Source organism: Ursus arctos, unplaced genomic scaffold (genome assembly GCF_023065955.2).
Source record: "Ursus arctos isolate Adak ecotype North America unplaced genomic scaffold, UrsArc2.0 scaffold_24, whole genome shotgun sequence".
In the NCBI taxonomy this organism is placed as follows: domain Eukaryota; kingdom Metazoa; phylum Chordata; class Mammalia; order Carnivora; family Ursidae; genus Ursus; species Ursus arctos.
The window spans coordinates 14,323,798-14,342,737 of NW_026622919.1; the positions used below are offsets into that span (position 1 = coordinate 14,323,798).

An 18,940-nucleotide genomic window follows, 5' to 3' on the forward strand; every position below is an offset into this window, starting at 1 on the left:
GTTCCCCAGAGGACTGACTCACACTGTTCAGCCCCCAGATCATGCTCTGTCTTTACAGCCCTGTGCCCACAGTCATTTTAACTTGTAGCCACTGCTACCCGTGAAGCAGCCTCAGAACAGCAGAACCTTACAGGTCATCCTTTATGTTATTAAAACAGTTTGAAGATTTTATTTTTTTATTTGAGAAGAACGAGCAGGAGGAGCAGATGGAGAGGGAGAGAGAATCTCAAGCAGACTCTGCACTGAGTGGGGAGCCCAACCAACACGGGGCTTGATCTCACAACCCTGAGATCACGACCTGAGCCAAAGCATGGGACGCTTAACCGACTGAGCCCCCTGAGTGCCCCATTGTTAAAGCAATTTAAATGAAGCTTATTTTTCAGCCTACTGAGGATTATCAAGTATCAAACTTTTCTTTTTAAATTACCTCTATAATTTTCTTCTTAAATTACCCTTAAAAAACTAGGTGACCGTTAAATGAAAAACATGTGTTTCGCTTGTTATTTTTCTTATTACTAAGCTTACAAACATGTTGGTTTAAAGATAACCAGGAAGGATTGTCCTGGACCTGAGGCTGTGTCTTTTTAACTTGCCCTCAGCTCCTGGATTTGAATTGCTTTGTCTGTCCATAAAGATTACTCCGTTTTTTTTGCATGGGCAAAACTCTGTTGGAAAGTCTCTGTGAACTTAATCTCTCTTAAGTATTGATGCTAATAACAATATGTAGTTTCAGATGTGTCCGTGTTGTGACTGTGCTCTTGAATGGTCATTCCTTCATCACTGGGGTATTTTCGGTTCTAGGTACGCAGGATTACTGTTTCCCACCCCCCCTCCACCACAGGTTTATTTTTTCTCTTGTTGGTAGTATCAGGTTTTTGTGCCAGCATTTTGCACATGAATATTTGACAGAAGACTCAAATATAGGAGTTCTTCAAGCTAAAGAAACACAGCAAGCACCGTAACGTTGATCGTCTGTTGTAGCTTACTTGTATAAGTGTGTTATGTTGGGGTGTATGCAATCATCTATAAACATGTAGGATTTTAGATTTGGAAAGAACTCTTGATCCTCCATTTTACAGATGAAGATTCTGGGAACCAGAGAAGTTTTGGCTTGTTCAAGGTCCCACAGAGTCAGCTGGAAAAGGAGCAAGTAGCAGAAGCCCTATTTGCCTGCCTACACGTATATACCAGCAGCTCCCAAGGCTGCTCTTCCACTCCCCACGATGCCGCTCTTGTACTGGTGGCCTCGCACTGCTCCCCAGCACCCACCCACCTTCCTGGAGGTAAAGGCCCATTTGGCAGGACACATCATGCCCATGCTCATCTTCACACCTTTTCGCTGCTTTCTAATCATGCCCCTTCTGCCACAACCTGCCCATCCATTTATTATTTTCTTTTCTTTTTTTTTTTTTTTAATTTTAAGTAGGCTCCATGCCCAACGTGGGGCCTGAACTCATGGCCCCAAGATTAAGAGTCACAGGCTCTACTGACTGAGCCAGCCAGGTGCCCCTTACCCATCAGTTTAAAAGGCTGAGCTGGTGTCCTACTTCCCATACCAGTCTTAGCCTCCTCAGAGCATCTGAAGGTCATTGCTCAAGTGTGTTTTAACTCCTTTGACAGGGTCTCTTTTCAGATTGTGGTGTGAATTTCCATTTTGTAGGGTCTGTCATGGTGTGTGGTGTCCAGTAAACGGGCCATTAGTGAATAGGGAGAGAGGTAATGTACTAGGTATCACGGGGTCGGCTTGGTGTCTTCTGTTTTGCTGCCCAGCTTTTCAGGTGTCTGTCTTCTCCCCAGCTGCTGAGCTCCAGAAGGGCAGAACGTGTAGCTTCCATGTGTCTCACCATAGCCCTTAACAGAGTTCTTGGTTGGTGGTGGGTTACAGCGTTGATACTTAATTTTCCTGCCCTCTGAATCTTGGATTCAGTTTAAAATTTGTCTGCTTTGTCCTGAAGCCCCAGAATATGGCCCTGTCTTCATGGCTGCCTAAGTACTCTGCCATTTGAGGAATAAAGAAACCAACAGGTGATAGCAGTTCATTTAGAGATTTCCCTTTCCACCCTTGGAGACTTTGCTGCTTCTTGGCCGTGGCAAGACAGTATGAGTCCTGGTGGGAGAAGCAAGCCAAATAATTGTTAGGATTGCTGGGAAAATAGCAATGGAAGCAATAATCCTCCCGGGTTGGCTTTTTATAGCTAGAAAACAGTGGTGAAGTTTTTGTTGCAAGACCCTCAGAATCCGCAGGCTGCCGCATTCTCTCCTGTTGGACTTCCTGAAGTCATGCTGGTGACATCTATTATGCAGGTATTTCAAGTGTTGAAATACAGAATGGCTGGTAGAAATGAGCCAGTTAAGAGGGAGGAAACAATTACTCAGCTGTTGTGAAGTCAGACAGATTGTATGGCCTTTATAATACCGGTCTGTAGTTTGCTCATAAAAGAGAATGCCTAACTGGGATTTATCTGGTGAAAATTAAACCATCAAACCCGCTCGAGTGAAAAACAGTGGCAATCTGCCAAGTAAAAGCATAATCACCATTTGGAAGGGAGCTTCATCTGTGTTCCAGTGTGCACATGACCGCCTCTCCTGTGGAGAAACGGCTTTCTGACTTCTGATTTCCTTGCTGTTTCCACAGAGCCTGAGCCCTCGTGAAGCCGGCGATGACAAGTCTGAATGGTCGCCATGCCGAGAAAACCATTGACATGCCAAAACCATCAGCCCCCAGAGTGCACGTGCAGAGGTCCGTGTCCCGAGACACTATCGCCATTCACTTCTCGGCATCCGGGGAGGAGGAGGAGGAGGAAGAGGAGGAGTTCAGAGAGTACCTTGAGGAGGGGCTGGACGACCAAAGCATTGTAACGGCACTCGAAGCCAAGGAAGACCTCTGTTTTGAACCCCAGGGTGGCCATGTCTCCACTGGCCCTGCCACCCAGCCCATCCTGGCAGATGGACTGTCCGTGTCCCCTGCCATTTTGCCCGTCTCCGAGAACACTGTAAAGCTGTTGGAGTCCCCTCCTCCGGCCGTGCAAGTATTAAGTACAGTGCCATTGGCTCTGTCCCCAGGGTCGTCTTTGTCGGGGCCCTTAGCTAGCTCTCCCAGTGTGTCGTCCCTTTCTGAGCAGAAAACCAGTTCTTCCTCCCCGTTGTCCTCTCCTTCCAAGTCTCCTATCCTCTCCTCCAGTGCCTCATCCTCCACCCTGTCCAGTACCAAGCCCTTCATGAGCCTTGTGAAGTCCCTGTCGACCGAGGTGGAGCCAAGAGAATCCCCACACCCCTCGAGGCACAGGCACTTGATGAAGACATTAGTTAAGTCTCTGTCCACAGACACCTCCAGGCAGGAGTCAGATACTGTGTCCTATAAACCCCCTGACTCCAAGCTCAATTTACACCTGTTCAAGCAGTTCACACAGCCACGAAACACAGGTGGAGACTCCAAAACTGCACCTTCTTCCCCACTGACTTCTCCCTCCGATACGCGCTCCTTTTTTAAAGTGCCCGAAATGGAGGCTAAAATCGAAGACACTAAGCGACGCCTTTCAGAAGTCATATATGAGCCTTTTCAGCTCCTTAGTAAAATCATAGGGGAAGAAAGTGGCAGCCACAGGCCCAAAGCCTTATCTTCAAGTGCTTCAGAACTCTCCAATCTGTCCAGCCTGAACGGTCACTTGGAAAGCAATAACAACTACAGCATCAAGGAGGAGGAGTGCGACTCCGAGGGGGACGGCTACGGGAGTGAGCCCAGCGTCCCCGGAAGTGAGCACCCCAGGTCCTCAGATGAGCCCTCAAGAGAGGCGGAGCCAAAAAGTTCCCAGGTGAGCGGTCTGAAGGACTTAGGCCTGAAGACGAGCTCGCTAGTTCTTGAGAAATGCTCCTTGTCTGCCTTAGTGAGCAAAGAAGACGAAGAGTTTTGCGAACTGTACACTGAGGACTTTGATTTGGAAGCAGAGGTGGAGAGTACAGCGGATAAGCTCCCGGATGTCCCTCTCAAGCCCGAGGTGCTGGCGGATGATGGTCCGACTCTTGACAGTGAGGACGAGGCCCACTCGGCCGTGCAGCACCCGGAATTACCAGTCAAGACACTGGGCTTCTTTATAATGTGTGTCTATGGGTACCTCATCCTGCCCCTCCCCCAGTATGTGAGCGGACTCTTCCTGGGAATTGGTCTTGGATTCATGACTGCGGTTTGCATGATTTGGTTTTTTACACCACCAAGTGCTCATAAATATCACAGATTACATAAAAGCCTACAACACTGGAACACAAGATCCCTGGATATCAAAGAACCGGAAATACTAAAGGTAAGTCTCTCGGCAGCAGCTGGCGAGCGCACGCGCTCTCTGCCATACAGCCTGATTTTAGATCCAACTTCGTTTTCTAGTTGATTGTCATGGGTTTTCACACAAGCGGTGTTTTTAAGGCTTTGGGATCTCTTCATTCTCCGGGCATCCAGGAGACTTCTCTGGTAAACCTCATTCTAGTTCAAGTTTTAGCAGGTTTTTCAAGGATCTCCACAGTGCTAGAGAGTAGCATTTGCATCCAGTTCGTATTTCAGTCTCTAAGTCTGTTAGGCTTGCATATTCTCGACACCCTGGAGAAGGGTTCAACGCTCCCGGAATGCCAGAGAAGGAAAGGAGGAAGAGAAGGCAAATTGATGTCAGTGATTGGCCACCGCTGGCACTCCTCTTTCCTTTGTGCATAGTGAGATGTGGGCTAGAGAAAGAGACCTCACTTTCCAGTGTGTGACAGTCTCAGGATTTGGGACCCCCCCCCAGGGGTGCTGGGATGATCCATAGGGTGCAGGAAGAAAATATTCGAACTTCCATTCACATTTATTTTTGTATATTTAAAAAGCTGCTGTGTTTTGTGTATGTTTCAAAATATACACGATATAAACATACAGTTGTAGCTTATATAGTTTGTAAGTCATAGACACATATACACGTTTTTTATATATACGTATATTTTTCTAATTGTGGTAAGATACAAATAACATACAATTTACCCTCTTAACCATTTTAAAGTGTACAGTTAAGTGACATTAAGTACATTCACGTTGTTGTGCCCTCATCACCACCACTATCCCTGTAACTCTTCATCTTGTACCACAGAGGCTCTATACCTATTGAACAGTAACAGCTCATTTCTTCCCTCCCTCCCGACCCTAGCAGCCGTAGTTGCACTCAGTCTTTTTGATTTTGAATACTCTGAGTACATCATATAAGTGGAATCAGGCAGTATTTGTGACTGGCTTTTTTACTTAGCATAATCAGAATTAGTCAGGATTTCCTTTTCTTTTAAGGCCGAATAATATTCCATTGTGCGTATATACTCCATTTTCCTTATCCATTCATCCATAAGTGGGCACTGGTGTTGCTTCCATGTTTTAGTTATGCTGAATAATGCTGCTGTGAACATGGGTGTATAGATATCTCTTTGAGATCTTGTTTTCAGTTCTTTTGTGTATATACCCCAAAGTGGGACTGTTGGATCTGATGGTAATTCTGTTTTTAATTTTTTGAGGAACTGCCATACTATTTTCCACAGTGGCTGTACCATTTTACCATCCTACCAGCAGAGCACAAGAGTTCTAGGGGCGCCTGGGTGGCTCAGTCGTTGGGTGTCTGCCTTCGGCTCGGGTCATGATCCCAGGGTTCTGAGATCAAGCCCCGCATCGGGCTCCCTGCTCCGCTGGGAGCCTGCTTCTTCCTCTCCCACTTCCCCTCCTTGTGTTCCCTCTCTCGCTGCCTGTCTCTCTCTCTCTGTCAAATAAATAAACAAAATCTTTAAAAAAAAAAAAAAAAGGAGTTCTGGTTTCCCCATATCCTTGCCAACACTTGTTTTCTGGGCTTGCTGTTGTTGTTTTGTTTTGTTTTTTGTAGTTTTTTGGTAGTTCAAAGCTGCTTTCATTTCTCGGTTCATAGGTTTCTTTCTCCCCTCTGTTTAAGAATGCTTATAAATGGCACCATCTCTTTCTACTGCAAAAAAATAAAAACAAAACCAAAAAAGCAAAAAACAAGGGGAAAAAGGCTAACGGTCCAAAATACTGTTTGTTTTCTAGTTTAATAAACTTTTTATCTTATTCGAAAGAAATATATGATCACTGTTTAAAAAACCCAAGAAACCCAAAGAAAAAATTTATTTTTTTCTCACAGTAGTGGGAAGGAATTAACGATTTTGTTATATATCCTACTTTTGTTCTTATTTTAAATTTCTGCGAGTATGTATACACCACACGTGTGCATGCATACTTTTTTTGATTTAATGGAATCGTGTATTTGATTTTTTTTGTTTCTTTCCCATGGCAATATATTATGAGACTTTATTTCTTAAGAGAAGCTGGTGCTGAGTCTTGAGGATGTGACACACTTAAGCTTAGTATTAATATATGAAGTAGAGTAAAAGTGACTCGTTATGGTTGCTATGCTTTTTATAAGGTGGTGCTATGACTACCTGAGTTACATGCCCTCTAAGTCAGTTAGTATAATTTTAGCAAAGAAAAATGGTGCTTACATATCACTCTGGTGCCTAACGATCGTGGCATTCAGTTTAAACTGGTTCGAGCACTTGACTTGTTTAGGGTGGCTTCATTACTGTTGAAGAAAAGTTGTATTTTAGCCTGAGGTCTTCTGTTTGATGTACAGGGCTGTTTCTAGAAATCTGGCTATTACTTTATTTTAAAAAAGGAACACTACTACAAATTAGAAGGATAGGTTTTATATTGTAAGCCAAAGATTTCAAATGCAAATGTTCTTTGGGCTTAATTAATTTTACTGAGTTGGATATCATACTCTTGGGAACCATTTAAAAAATATGACACTTTAAAACATTTAGCAGTGTTGACATTAAATTTAGGACTCAAATGTTGTAATAAGAAAAGGAAAATATAGTGGAGTCTAACTTCAAGCATCTATTTTCTGTTACATTTTCTCATTGGACATTGTGCTTTACTTTCTTTAAGAGGTAGGATAACACTAGCTATTGTAACAAATTAAGAAGTTTGCTTCTTGCCTGAGGAAGAGTACAGTATGGGTATTCCTGGTGGGTGGGTGGCCATCCCCATATGTTGATTCAGGGGCCCAAGTTCTTTCCATCTTGTGGCTCAGCAAACTTTCTTAAAAGGCTAGATAGTAAATATTTTATGCTTGTGGGTCATATAGTTTCTGTTGCAGTCACTTAACCCTTTTGTTTTTTTCAATCACTTAACTCTTTATTGTAACAGGAAGGCAGCCACAGACAATGTGTGAATAAATGGGTGTGGCCCTGTTCCAATAAAACTTTATAGAAACAGGCCTCTGGCTCCGTTTGTTGATCCCTGCCTAGGGTATTAGAGTTCTTTGCATCCAGCTGGCAGAAGGAGAATGAGAAAGCAAAACATGCCTTCTGATAATGCCTGGACCTGGAAGTGACACACATCACTTCTACCTTCATTCCATTATGAGCTAGTCACATGGCTCCTCCAAAGTGTCAGGGCCCCTGGGGAATCTGGGACTTGGCTGGGCAGTTTCTTCCCAGCAACAGCTATATACTAGAGAAAGGGATACCCAAAGTTTGAGGCACAGCTAGCCTTCTCTGCCTCACTTTCATAGTACTTAGAAGAGCCCTAGTTATATGTATGTTTATTGCCCATCTCCTCCAGTCCACCATAGGCTTCGTGAATGGACAGACCATGTCCATCGTGTTCATCATTGTGTCCTCAGCACCTGACACACATTGGCACGTGATATGTAATTGTTGGATGAATAGGTGGCTAGATGGATGGATGATCAATGAGTGAATGAATGATTAAGGCTTTATCAGGAAATGTAGGTGGTGAGGCGGTATTGACCCTGTCATCTCCTAATGAAGTTGCTTTTTATTTTTATTTTTTTTTTTAAAGATTTTATTTATTTATTTGACAGAGACAGCCAGTGAGAGAGGGAACACAAGCAGGGGGAGTGGGAGAGGAAAAAGCAGGCTCCTAGCAGAGGAGCCTGATGTGGGGCTCGATCCCAGAATGCTGGGATCACGCCCTGAGTTGAAGGCAGACGCTTAATGACTGCGCCACCCAGGCGCCCCTGAAGTTGCTTTTTAAAAGAAATCCCTGAGACTTAAGGAAAAAAGATTTAGTCAGATTGAAAAGGGTGGTCTTTTAAGAAGACAAAAAATAATTACCAAGAAGTACAGATTATGGAGAGTTTTTTCTTTTCCCACTGCAGTGGAAAAGCCAGGACGGTCGTCTTTGACAGGATTTGGAACTTGATGTTTACTGCTTAGAAATCGCTGGCAGCAAGTCTGCTTTTCTCTTACCTGCACTCCCACAGTGCTGGCCTCCTGAATTCAAAGGGAGAAAAGACTGCTGGCTCCTGCCAAGTAGAGCATTAGAGAAATGGGAATGGTGGCAAGTTCTAGATTTCTGCTCTCTAGATTTACGGCTTTAGAAGAGATGCAGGAGATGGGCCTTGATTTCTTTATAAAACAGATCTGTGAACCTGTTCCTAGGGTCAAAAAAGCCCCTTTTTTGAAAATAGGCTTGATTTAGGGAATTAGCTGTTTTGAATTATTTTCTGTGGATCTGGTACTATTCCAGTGGTTTTTATAGAGGATGTAATGGTGCAATACTTGAGGGCAGGCATGGAAACTTAAAAAAAAAAAATCACAAACGTGCGCTATAAAACCTGCCTATGATAAAGATCTCTAGCATAGAGGCCCAGCAGTGACAGTGACCCTCTGTCTTTGTGGCCGAAGTAGACTCTATCTGGGAGCCGCATGAACTGGACGGGCAGGAGGGTTAGTGCTCCAGGACTGTTTTAGGAAACTGTGTGTTTTTAAACTTCTGAGCCACGTAAGTTCTCGTTGATGGGCCCAGGACTGAGAGTCTGAGTCCTAAATGGGCTCCATAAACAATTCAGAAAGAATTGTAGTTTTTCTTCAGTGAGACTTCACATGAAGATGAAAGGGAGGAGAAAAGTAAAGCTCTATTGTACTTTATCCAGGTGATTTTACTGTTCCATCCACACTGTGGATATTTGTATTTAAGAATGACCCTGTTACAGGGGTGGCTGGGTGGCTCAGTCGGTTAAGCGTCTGCCTTCGACTCAGGTCATGATCCTGGGGTCCTGGGATCGAGCCCCATGTCAGGCTCCCTGCTCATCAGGGAGTCTGATTCACCCTCTCCCTCTGAGCTCCCCCCTGTCTGTGCTCTCGCTTACTTTCTCTGTCTCTCTCAAATGAATAAATAAATATTTTTTAAAAAGTGACAGTGCTGCAGTGGTGAGTATACGGGATGGAGAGTCCCTGGTTAGCAGCCAAGTAGTAGCTGTTCTCAAAGACTGATTTGTGGCTGATTAGGCCTCATGACCCTCTGCCATCTCTCACTCAACCCTGCCAGTCAGCAGCTCTCTCGTCTGGGACAGAAGCAGTCAAAACCTCTGTAAGGCCAAACACTTGTCACCGAGTCTGCAGAACGACTCTTAGAACCTCCTCCAAATCCTGCTTGTTCTTAATGTTTGGCAATTCATACGTTATGATTTCATACATTCATGCTGCTGATGAGAAGCAGCAAATAGGAGAAAGGTGGCTGCACAGGCACCAAGTGACAAGTCGAATGCGTGAGAGCGAGGGGGGAAGACCAAAATGCTCGGAGACACTAATGTGACTGCAAGCTTGACAGTCTGCGTCCGTTAGCACAAGTCAGAGCCTCAGGTGTGCTGCAGAGTCCCAAAGACTTCGTTTGGAGCAACAACCCCTGTGTGGTAATCTTCTGGGGATTTTATTTTGGGTGACTAGCTAGATACCCTGAGCTGGGGACCCTGGGAAAGAGTGGATTTGGGCATGGGGAGAATGAGGCATTTAGAGTCAGCATTGCGTTTGGGATGTTTGTTTTTGCTGAGCATTCTTAAACAAATTGGATGCTTCTTCTCTAAGAATGTACTTGTCACAGGAAGCCTGGGTGGCTCAGTCTGTTAAGTGTCTGTCTTCAGCTCAGGTCATGATCTCAGGGTCCTGGGATTGAGCCCAGCATCAGACTCCTTGCTCAGCGGGAAGCCTGCTTCTGCCTCTGCCTGCTGCTCCCCCTGCTTGTGCACGTCCTCTCTCTCTCTCTCTGACAAATAAATAAATTAAATCTCAAAAAAAAAAAAAAAAAAAAAAAAAAAGAATGTACTTGTCACTTGTCCAGGAATGTACTTAATTCAGTGCCATTCCTGTACACTGATGTTTCCACATGTCTGTGATGATAAGCTTCCTGAAGATTTCGTAAGGTTCTTGGATGTATGTTTAGTGTATGACTCATGCAGTTTTGAATTATATTCGTGGGTAAATTCTTTATCGCAGGCTTACAAACCACCCGCAGAACACAACAGTAGAATGTTGGTTTCCGGATTGATGATATGTCTCTCTCTCTCTCTTTTTTTTAAATTTTTCTAAAATTATTTTAATGTAAGCATAAAAAAAATCTGTCTCTTTTTAAACGATATGGCCCATGGGGCGCCTGGGTGGCTCAGTCGGTTAAGTGTCTGCCTTTAGCTTGGGTCATGATCCCAGGACTCTGGGATTGACCCCCGCATCCGGCTCCTTTCTCAGCAGGGAGACTGCTTCTCCTTCTCCCTCTGCCATTCCCTTCCCTCCCCCACTTGTGCTCTCTGGCTCTCTATATCTCTCTGTCAAATAAATAAATAAAATCTTTAAAAAAAAAGATGTGGCCCAGAAGGTCAGTTAAAATTATGTTTCTACCATTGCAAGATTAATAGCCATGAATTTTGGAGAGCCTTTTTTCCTTAGGCTATATCACATTTAGATTTTTAGTAAGAGGGATAGATTTTTTAAATCATTGCAGTCCCTAAATACAGCCTTTGGTTTTGTCATGTAAAAATAATTTTGTAGGGAGAACATTATAAATTTTGAGAAGGAATTCAAACTTGTAAATTTAATCTCAATTTCATGCAATTCTTTCCTTTAAGAAATTCGAGTGTGCAAGTCTTAAGGAGAGAACAGCCCCATTACAACCAAAAGAGACTTGGGTTGCTTTTTGTTGCTGTCTTATAACCCCCAATACAGTGAGTACAAGAAATAAAAAAGCATTTCTTTCTACGTTATACTGAACTGAAAGTATCCTGCTCCCATAATGGGGTCACTTGAGTTTTTATGGGTGGCTTTTATAAACATGGCTAATTCCCAGTGTCCCTTGTTGCTTGAGAAATACCAGGTAAGATGTTTTGGTGCAGGCAGCCCTCACTTAAAAGCAGGTACCCACGTTTTAAAGTTGGTTGGAGAGCAACTGTATAGAAAATGCTTCCTGAATTCCATAGGAACAGTGTGGTTAAGGAAGTCAAGTGACTCCAGAACAATTTTTTTCTTGAGCTTTTATTTTCTAACCTTATATTGTAGAATATGTCTATTATATACAGAAGTAAAGAGAATAGCATAATGAAACCCCATGTACCCAACGACCAGCCTCAGCTTCAACAATTATCAACATTTTGCCGATTTCCCACTCAACTCATTAGCTTACAGCATGGCTAAACAGTAATTCCGGTTCACTTAAATATGACTAAGTTTATAGCATCATTTCCTTGAGAAAACATATTCTGGATTCGGGCTAGGTATTCCAGGACCTTGTGTTTTAGTTTTGTTGCAGGCTTCATCTATGGAATGAGGAGATAGGCTGTGGGCATAGTGGGTCTGAGAATTTTCAATCATGTTTTTTGGAAGAGTAAGGTATTAACCATGAAAAATGTCAATGCTAGATATCTTTTAACCTCTAAAATTTATTTTAATGTATAAAAAGTACTAAGTTCATTGAAGACTTTTCTTATTGTACAATAATTAGTCTGGGGGGGGGAGGGGCATGTGGGAGGTATGCAGGTGAGAGGCGGGGAGGGAGAGAGAGAGAATCCCAAGCAGACTCCACACCCAGCACAGAGCCAATGTGGGGCTTAATCTCACGACCCTGAGATCATGACCTGAGCTGAAATCAAGAGTTGCAACACTCAACTGACTGAGCCACCCAGGCACCCCGAGGAAGATAGAGAACCTTAGGCAGCACACTGGACGTGGAGCCTGACGCAGGGCTCAGTCTCACAACCCTGAGATCACGACCTGAACGGAAATCAAGAGTCAGATGCTTAGGGGCGCCTGGGTGGCTCAGTCGTTAAGCATCTGCCTTTGGCTCAGGTCATGATCCAGGGGTCCTGGGATCGAGCCCCTCACGGGGCTCCCTGCTCAGTGGGGAGCCTGCTTCTCCCTCTGCCCTTACCCCCCCCCACTTGTGTTCCCTCTCTCTCTCTCTCTGTCAAATAAATAAAATCTTAAAAAAAAAAAAAGATGTTGGGGCGCTTGGGTGGCGCAGTCGTTAAGCGTCTGCCTTCGGCTCAGGGCGTGATCCCGGCGTTACAGGATCGAGCCCCACATCAGGCTCCTCCGCTAAGAGCCTGCTTCTTCCTCTCCCACTCCCCCTGCTTGTGTTCCCTCTCTCGCTGGCTGTCTCTATCTCTGTCAAATAAATAAATAAATAAATCTTTAAAAAAAAAAAAAAAGATGCTTAACTGACTGATCCACTCAGGTGCCCCAATCATTAGACTCTAAGAAGAGGTTTGCTGTACCCGAAAGACAAGGAGGTTGCCAACAAGATGGCGCCAGAGCATGAGCATGTTGGTGTGTTGGTTCCTGAGGCCGCTGTTGTGAACTCTGTTTTATTCTTTTGTTTCTTTTCCATGGTCTCCAAGATGGGTTGCTGAAGACACTATCCAAGAAGAAAGTATTAAAATTTCTATTTGTATATATTTTTTATTCTTTCTAAGAAAGTAAATAAGCCCTGCTAATATTTAACATACAGATGACCATTTATTGACCTTTGCCAAAATCCTTAGAAATTACCAACAAGACTATTTGAAATGTGGATTTTATCCTTCATCATTAGTGATGAGCTTCACTCTAAATATAAACATTACGCATTGAGGTGTCAGCTGAAGAGAGTACAAAGCTATCAGAAAGGAAAAAGTAAAAATTACCAAAAGCCTAATTATTTCATCTTTTTCTCTTAATTTCTATTTTTTACTTTTTATAAAAGCTGTAATATATTGGAACATGTATATAATTTATAAGTAAATGGATGTATTGTGGGTATATACTCAAAATTTTTTAGCTGATAGGATGTGTGATCTAAAAAGTATGGAGGCTACTAATTTATTGGCTTGCTGATCTATTGTCTTATAATTTCAAAACTTGTTAATATGATTTAATGTTTATCATTTGTTAACATAAATCAGACCATGATTATTTCAGTGGTTCATCTGAGATCATGTTATTTTCTGTCAAATTTGAATGCTCAAGAGCGCCTGGGTGGCTCAGTTGGTTAAATGTCCAAGTCGATATTGGCTCAGGTCATGATCTCAGAGTCGTGAGATCGAACCCCACGTTGGGCTCTGCGCTGAGTGTGGAATCTGCTGGAGATTCTTTCTCCCTCTCCCTCTGCCCTTCCCCTTTCTCCCTCTCTAAAAAACATTCTTATTTTGTTTTTGTTTTTTTGTGGGGTTTGGTTTTTTTTTGTTTTTGTTTTTTTTAATGCTCGTTTTCTCTTACTTCTCCTACTATTTGCCAGTACATTCTAAAAAGTGTTCTTTGGTCCCCTGAATTGGGTAGATGCTGCCCTGAAGGATGGAAGAGTTGAGATAAAGGCCATTTTGCCAGGCAGAGTCTGTGGCTTTAGCTCTGACTCCACTGCTTCTAGTGACATGGCCGTGAAGGTGACCTTGGAGCAGGCAGTTAGATGTGGATGGCATTGATGCTGGTGCTTCTCTCCCCTAATGGGCTTTTTTTTTTCTTTTGATGGTTCCTTTGAGTAGCATTTATTTTGAATGTTGACTATTGGCTTGAGGCTGTCATTCAGAGTATGAAGTCTCTATGTCTGTAGGTTTTTTTGTCTTTTATGGGTAAAATCAAATTTGTATCTAAAGTTCTGTAAATTTAAGTAGACTGTTCCTGCCATAGTCTGTAAGTCCATGATCTGTGAAATCACATTTTAACTGATGACTGCAGTTCTAAACCATTAATACATCAAAAAGAGTCAAAACCTGCAGAGAAAAATCTTGCTTATGCTTTAGTTTTGGGGACAAAAGAAAAGTAATCGCCTTTTTATCAGCCTCAGAGAGGATTTCCAGCAGCAGGGGACTCAGGCCCTGGGTCTGTCCGTACGTTTAGGATTTGTTCCTTCCCTGATAGGCTAGATGAAGGAATGATGCAGGGGAGCTGAGTGACAGGCAGCTTCAGATGCCAGCACAGCCATGTGACAGCAGGATGTCAGCCCACACGACACTGAAGATAGAGAAAGCCCCATTGCTTCCTCGGGCCAGAGGGCTGGCACAGTGCTCTGGTCAACACAGCATCAAGCTGACCAAGAGAGAGCATTGGTCTTGACCTCCTGACTGGCGCTGTAACTGAAAGTGAACACAACAGTAGTTCTTCCAGGCTTTATTATTTTGCAAAAGGTTAATTGCAGCTTTTAATCTTTCCAAGCATTAAATGAATCCCTTTATAGATTGTGGTTTGTACTTTCAGCCAGCTATGGCTTCTGATTCCAGTGGAGAATTGAAGAGAAACCCCTGACCTTTTACAGACAGGATCACAGGACTAGTCTGTGGGCCAGACAGCTGCAGCCCAGCTGACTGTGGTCATTGTCCCCCAGTGCATGCACTGTCTCCACTTCAACAGTTCCAGCCCCTGAGAGAAACAAGGCTTGTCTGAGCTGCTTTAGTGTGGGTTGAGAGCATCTCTGAGTTTTTTAGTTTGAACTGTTGAAATGGAATGAGTTGCTAACTATATACTATATCTCTTTATACCCACTCCTATGTCCCATAACAAAATAAAATTGGAAAAATATCTTACTTGGTAAGAAATGGTGGGTTAAGAATTGTAGAACAGCTGAGCAGTAGACAGCTGGGCACTACGTGGGGACCTGGGGGAAGACCTTGAAGTTGCTTCACTGCTCTCAAGATTTGATATTTGATTGCTTAGGTCTAGAAATTCCATTTGCAGCTTAATCCAAGGAGTTAGTCAAGCTGCGGGAAAAAGTTGGGCGATTGATGGTATCAAAGGGAATAGGGTTTGCATTTCGAGACCACTTTCTGCAAGGGCAGCCTGCATGGTTTGGGGTCGGTACAGTGCATTATGGGACAGAGGCAGGAGAATCATGGCTGGCCACCTCTTGGCCCAAGCCTCCCAATGTCCATCAGCATCCTGGATGCCTGACTGATGCAGGTCAAGTAGCAGCCTCTGTGAGTCTCTCAAGGTTTCCTATCCAAGCCTGTAATGTTCTGGAAGGAGCACTGCATGGGAGTCAGGAAACCTGAGCACCAGTCAAAACACCAACCTGTTTGTGCTACAGAGAAGTAGCTAATTCAGTTTCTGTCCTGAAAAGCTTTAACATCTTTTAAGATTCTTCCCGAGGTTACTTATTCTCTTGTTCTGTGCAGTTATAACTTGGTTTTCTCCTTGGGAGCAATGATCAAGCCTTCTACTTCAAAGTAACCTCTGCCACTCTCTGCACTTGGTAGGATCTCAGCTCCTTCTGTGCTTCTCTCCACTTACGCAGCTAGAACAATACTTACAGGCCGTGAAGGACACACCAGCTTTACACTTGTGCTTTACATACAGATTTCATGTAATCCTCACGGGCGCCATCTGAATTAGGCTACATTCATGTATTCAGTCAACGAACATTTGTTACAACTCTGTTTGTCTTGCAGTGTTTGTACTCAAGTAGACCAGGCAATTAACAGATACAGTGATAGGAGGAAGGTGTTAGAGAACAGAGCCTAGGTGATCAGAGAGGCTTCCTGGGAGAAGTGTCACCTTTGCCATGACCTGGGGGAGGACTAGCCAGACAGAAGGTGGGCCCTGCCATGGAGGGGAGATAGGAGGCTGGGCCTTGAAGTCAGGTGAACTTGGTTCAAGTCCTGGATTTGCCACTTTCCGGGCCACTTTTTTTTTTTTAACCCCTCTTTAGGCAAATCACTTAACGTCTCTCACCGTTTTGCTCACTTAGAAAACCTTAGGTAATTGGCAGAAGTAGCTAATGCACCTGAAGTGCCTGGATCATAAAATGAGCTCAAATGTCAGCTATTACTACGAATGTTAGTATCTTACAAATCTCGTGGGTAAGATTTATTCCTTTTACTATATATGCAAATTATACCCCCATAAAGTTAGCATGGAGAAGTTCATTGCGGCTGGAGCAGAGGGTGAGGTGGGGCCGGGGAGGCATGAAGCTGGGAAGTAAGCCACGTTAGACCCTCTCACTGGCAAGAAGACTGAGGGCCTAAGGATAAGCATCATCCAACTTGGCAGCTAGCAGGTGGTGAAGCAGATTGGAATGCAGGTGTGTCAGACTCAGCAGTTCTGCTAATGTTTGTGGGTGGCTTGCAGCGCGTGTGTTTTGACTAGCAGTCTGTCATGTAGGGTCAAGGGTCAGGCCTTACTGAAGCGAACAGTCATTGTCCGCAATAGACACGCAATTGAAATCCCGATTCATGGGTTGTGTTTGTTTGTTGACAGCCATGGGCTTTAGCCTCTGATAGCTCCTGAACACAAAGAAAAGAAAATGGTAGCGTAGGAAGCAGGCAATGTAAAGATAAAAGGAAGGAGAAGCCACAGGGCCCTTTGTGTTGGAACGCAGCCACTGGTGGTTCCAAAAGGAGCTGGTGGGGAGGAGGAGGCTCAAGCCAGCCCCAGACCAGAAGAAGGAGGCTTGGCCCCCCCGGAACCTTTCCTGAGGATTCTCTTCCTAGGCCTACCCCTGCCTCGCGCCAGTGTCCTCTCGTGGGGCAGGTGTGGGTTTTTGTTCCTGAACTGTGTAGGACTTGAAACTCTCTTTTCTCTTCCACATGCCTCTAAATCGGGTTGTTCTAGTATTTCTGCAGTTTGGCAAGTGGTAGAGAGTGACCTGTTTGTTATCTGTCGGAGCAGTCAGCAAAGGACGACCACATACCATCTTGGAACTGTGGCCATGTTGGGGGGTCATGGGCTGCAGCCCAGCAAGAACTCTGGAGGACTGGCTCTCTGGCTTGGGTAGGAGCTCAGGCTGCTGGGTCGAGAGCATATCCCTGAAGCACTGGAAATGGTTGCTCTTGTTAACCAGAAACAGGGAGTTTACTAAGAATAGTAACTGGGCAGCAGTTCGTTAGACTAGTACAGAGCGATGGCTCTTCACCAGGTGATCCTATAAACAGATGAGCTGAAGCAGTGCTTGTGTCCTAACACGTGTGCCTCTGTGGCCTGTCTTCTTTTCTACTGAAAAACAGAGGAATAAGCTGAAAACTTAATGTAAGTTTGTTCATAAATTGAGTATCTTTTAATGACTTCATAGAACTGTAAGAGTTTTCAAAAACTTCAGCCTTTTACTTAGGTTACTTTTATTCTTATTCCTTAGTTTTTAAGATTACATGTTAGCTTTTTTTTTTTTAAGTTTGTTTATTTTTTTTTTTTAGTAATCTCCACACCCAACAAGGGGCTCAAACTCACAACCCTGACATCAAGAGTCATATGCTCTTCTGACTGAGCCAGCCAGGCGCCCAGCATGTTAGCTTTTTAAAGTGGTTTTGAGGGGCGCCTGGGTGGCACAGCGGTTAAGCGTCTGCCTTCGGCTCAGGGCGTGATCCCGGCGTTCTGGGATCAAGCCTCACACCAGGCTCCTTCGCTGTGAGCCTGCTTCTTCCTCTCCCACTCCCCCTGCTTGTGTTCCCTCTCTCGCTGGCTGTCTCTATCTCTGTCGAATAAATAAATAAAATCTTTTTAAAATAAATAAATAAATAAATAAATAAATAAATAAATAAATAAAGTGGTTTTGAATTTCTAAGATTGAATGTTGCATCTGGAGATTACTTAGATTATCTTCTCTTGTGTAATTTGGTAAAGCACCTAGTAAAACACAGCATAGGGGCACCTGGGTGGCGCAGTCGTTAAGCGTCTTCCTTCGGCTCAGGGCGTGATCCCGGCGTTCTGGGATCGAGTCCCACATCGGGCTCCTCCGCTGGGAGCCTGCTTCTTCCTCTCTCACTCCCCTGCTGTGTTCCCTCTCTCGCTGGCTGTCTCTCTGTCACATAAATAAATAAAATCTTAAAAAAAAACAAAAACAAAAAAACACAGCATAAAACTGCATGTGTTGGAAGTGTCAGCAAGAGGGTTGCCTGGCTGGCTTAGTCGGTAGAGCATGTGACTCTTGAACTTGGGGTCATGAGTTCGACCCCCATGTTGGGCGTAGAGATTACTTAAAAGAAGATAAAATTTAGAATCCTGGAATTGTCAGCAAGAGAAGGGAGGAGAATTTTGATCATTCTGCTTGAGCCAGGTGTCTAGGTTCGAAAAGCCAGAACCTATGAATTGGATGCGTGCTGATTCAGTAGCCACTAGCCACATGGGGCTGTTGAACGCCTGACGTGCAGCTAGTTCAAACTGAGATGTGCTCTGAGTGTGAAATATGTGCTGGATTTTGAAGAATTAGTACAAAACAAGGAATGTAAAATATAGTTAATAATTGTTAATGTTCTATGTTGAAATAATATTTGGATATACAGTTGACAGCTGAACAATGTGGGGGTTAGGGGCACCGACCCCCTGTGCAATTGAAAATCCTTTTATACTTTTGACTCCCCCAAAACTTAACTACTGATAGCTTGTTGTTGACCATTAAGCCTTACCAATAACAGTTGATTAACACATATTTTGTACAGTATATGTATTGTATACCATATTCTTTTTTTTTTTTTTAAGATTTTATTTATTTATTCGACAGAGATAGAGACAGCCAGCGAGAGAGGGAACACAAGCAGGGGGAGTGGGAGAGGAAGAAGCAGACTCATAGCAGAGGAGCCTGATGTGGGGCTCGATCCCACAACGCCGGGATCACGCCCTGAGCCGAAGGCAGACGCTTAACCGCTGTGCCACCCAGGCGCCCCTGTATACCATATTC

At 43.9% G+C, this 18,940-nt stretch overlaps 1 protein-coding gene across 10 annotated transcripts in view; it reads left to right on the forward strand.

The window, feature by feature from the left end:
* Positions 1-18,940, forward strand: part of TEX2 (testis expressed 2) — a 99,922-nt gene that overhangs the window by 39,610 nt on the left and 41,372 nt on the right. For 6 of the 10 annotated variants that reach the window (XM_057318060.1, XM_057318057.1, XM_044389127.3 and 3 more), the window contains 2 exons: positions 1,080-1,283; positions 2,636-4,298. In XM_057318060.1, the coding sequence (XP_057174043.1) occupies positions 2,661-4,298 (1,638 nt within the window). In that variant the 5' untranslated portion in view covers positions 1,080-1,283; positions 2,636-2,660. The remainder of the gene's footprint in view (positions 1-1,079; positions 1,284-2,635; positions 4,299-18,940) is intronic. The other 4 variants (XM_057318059.1, XM_044389129.3, XM_026512474.4 and 1 more) reach the window with 1 other exon arrangement.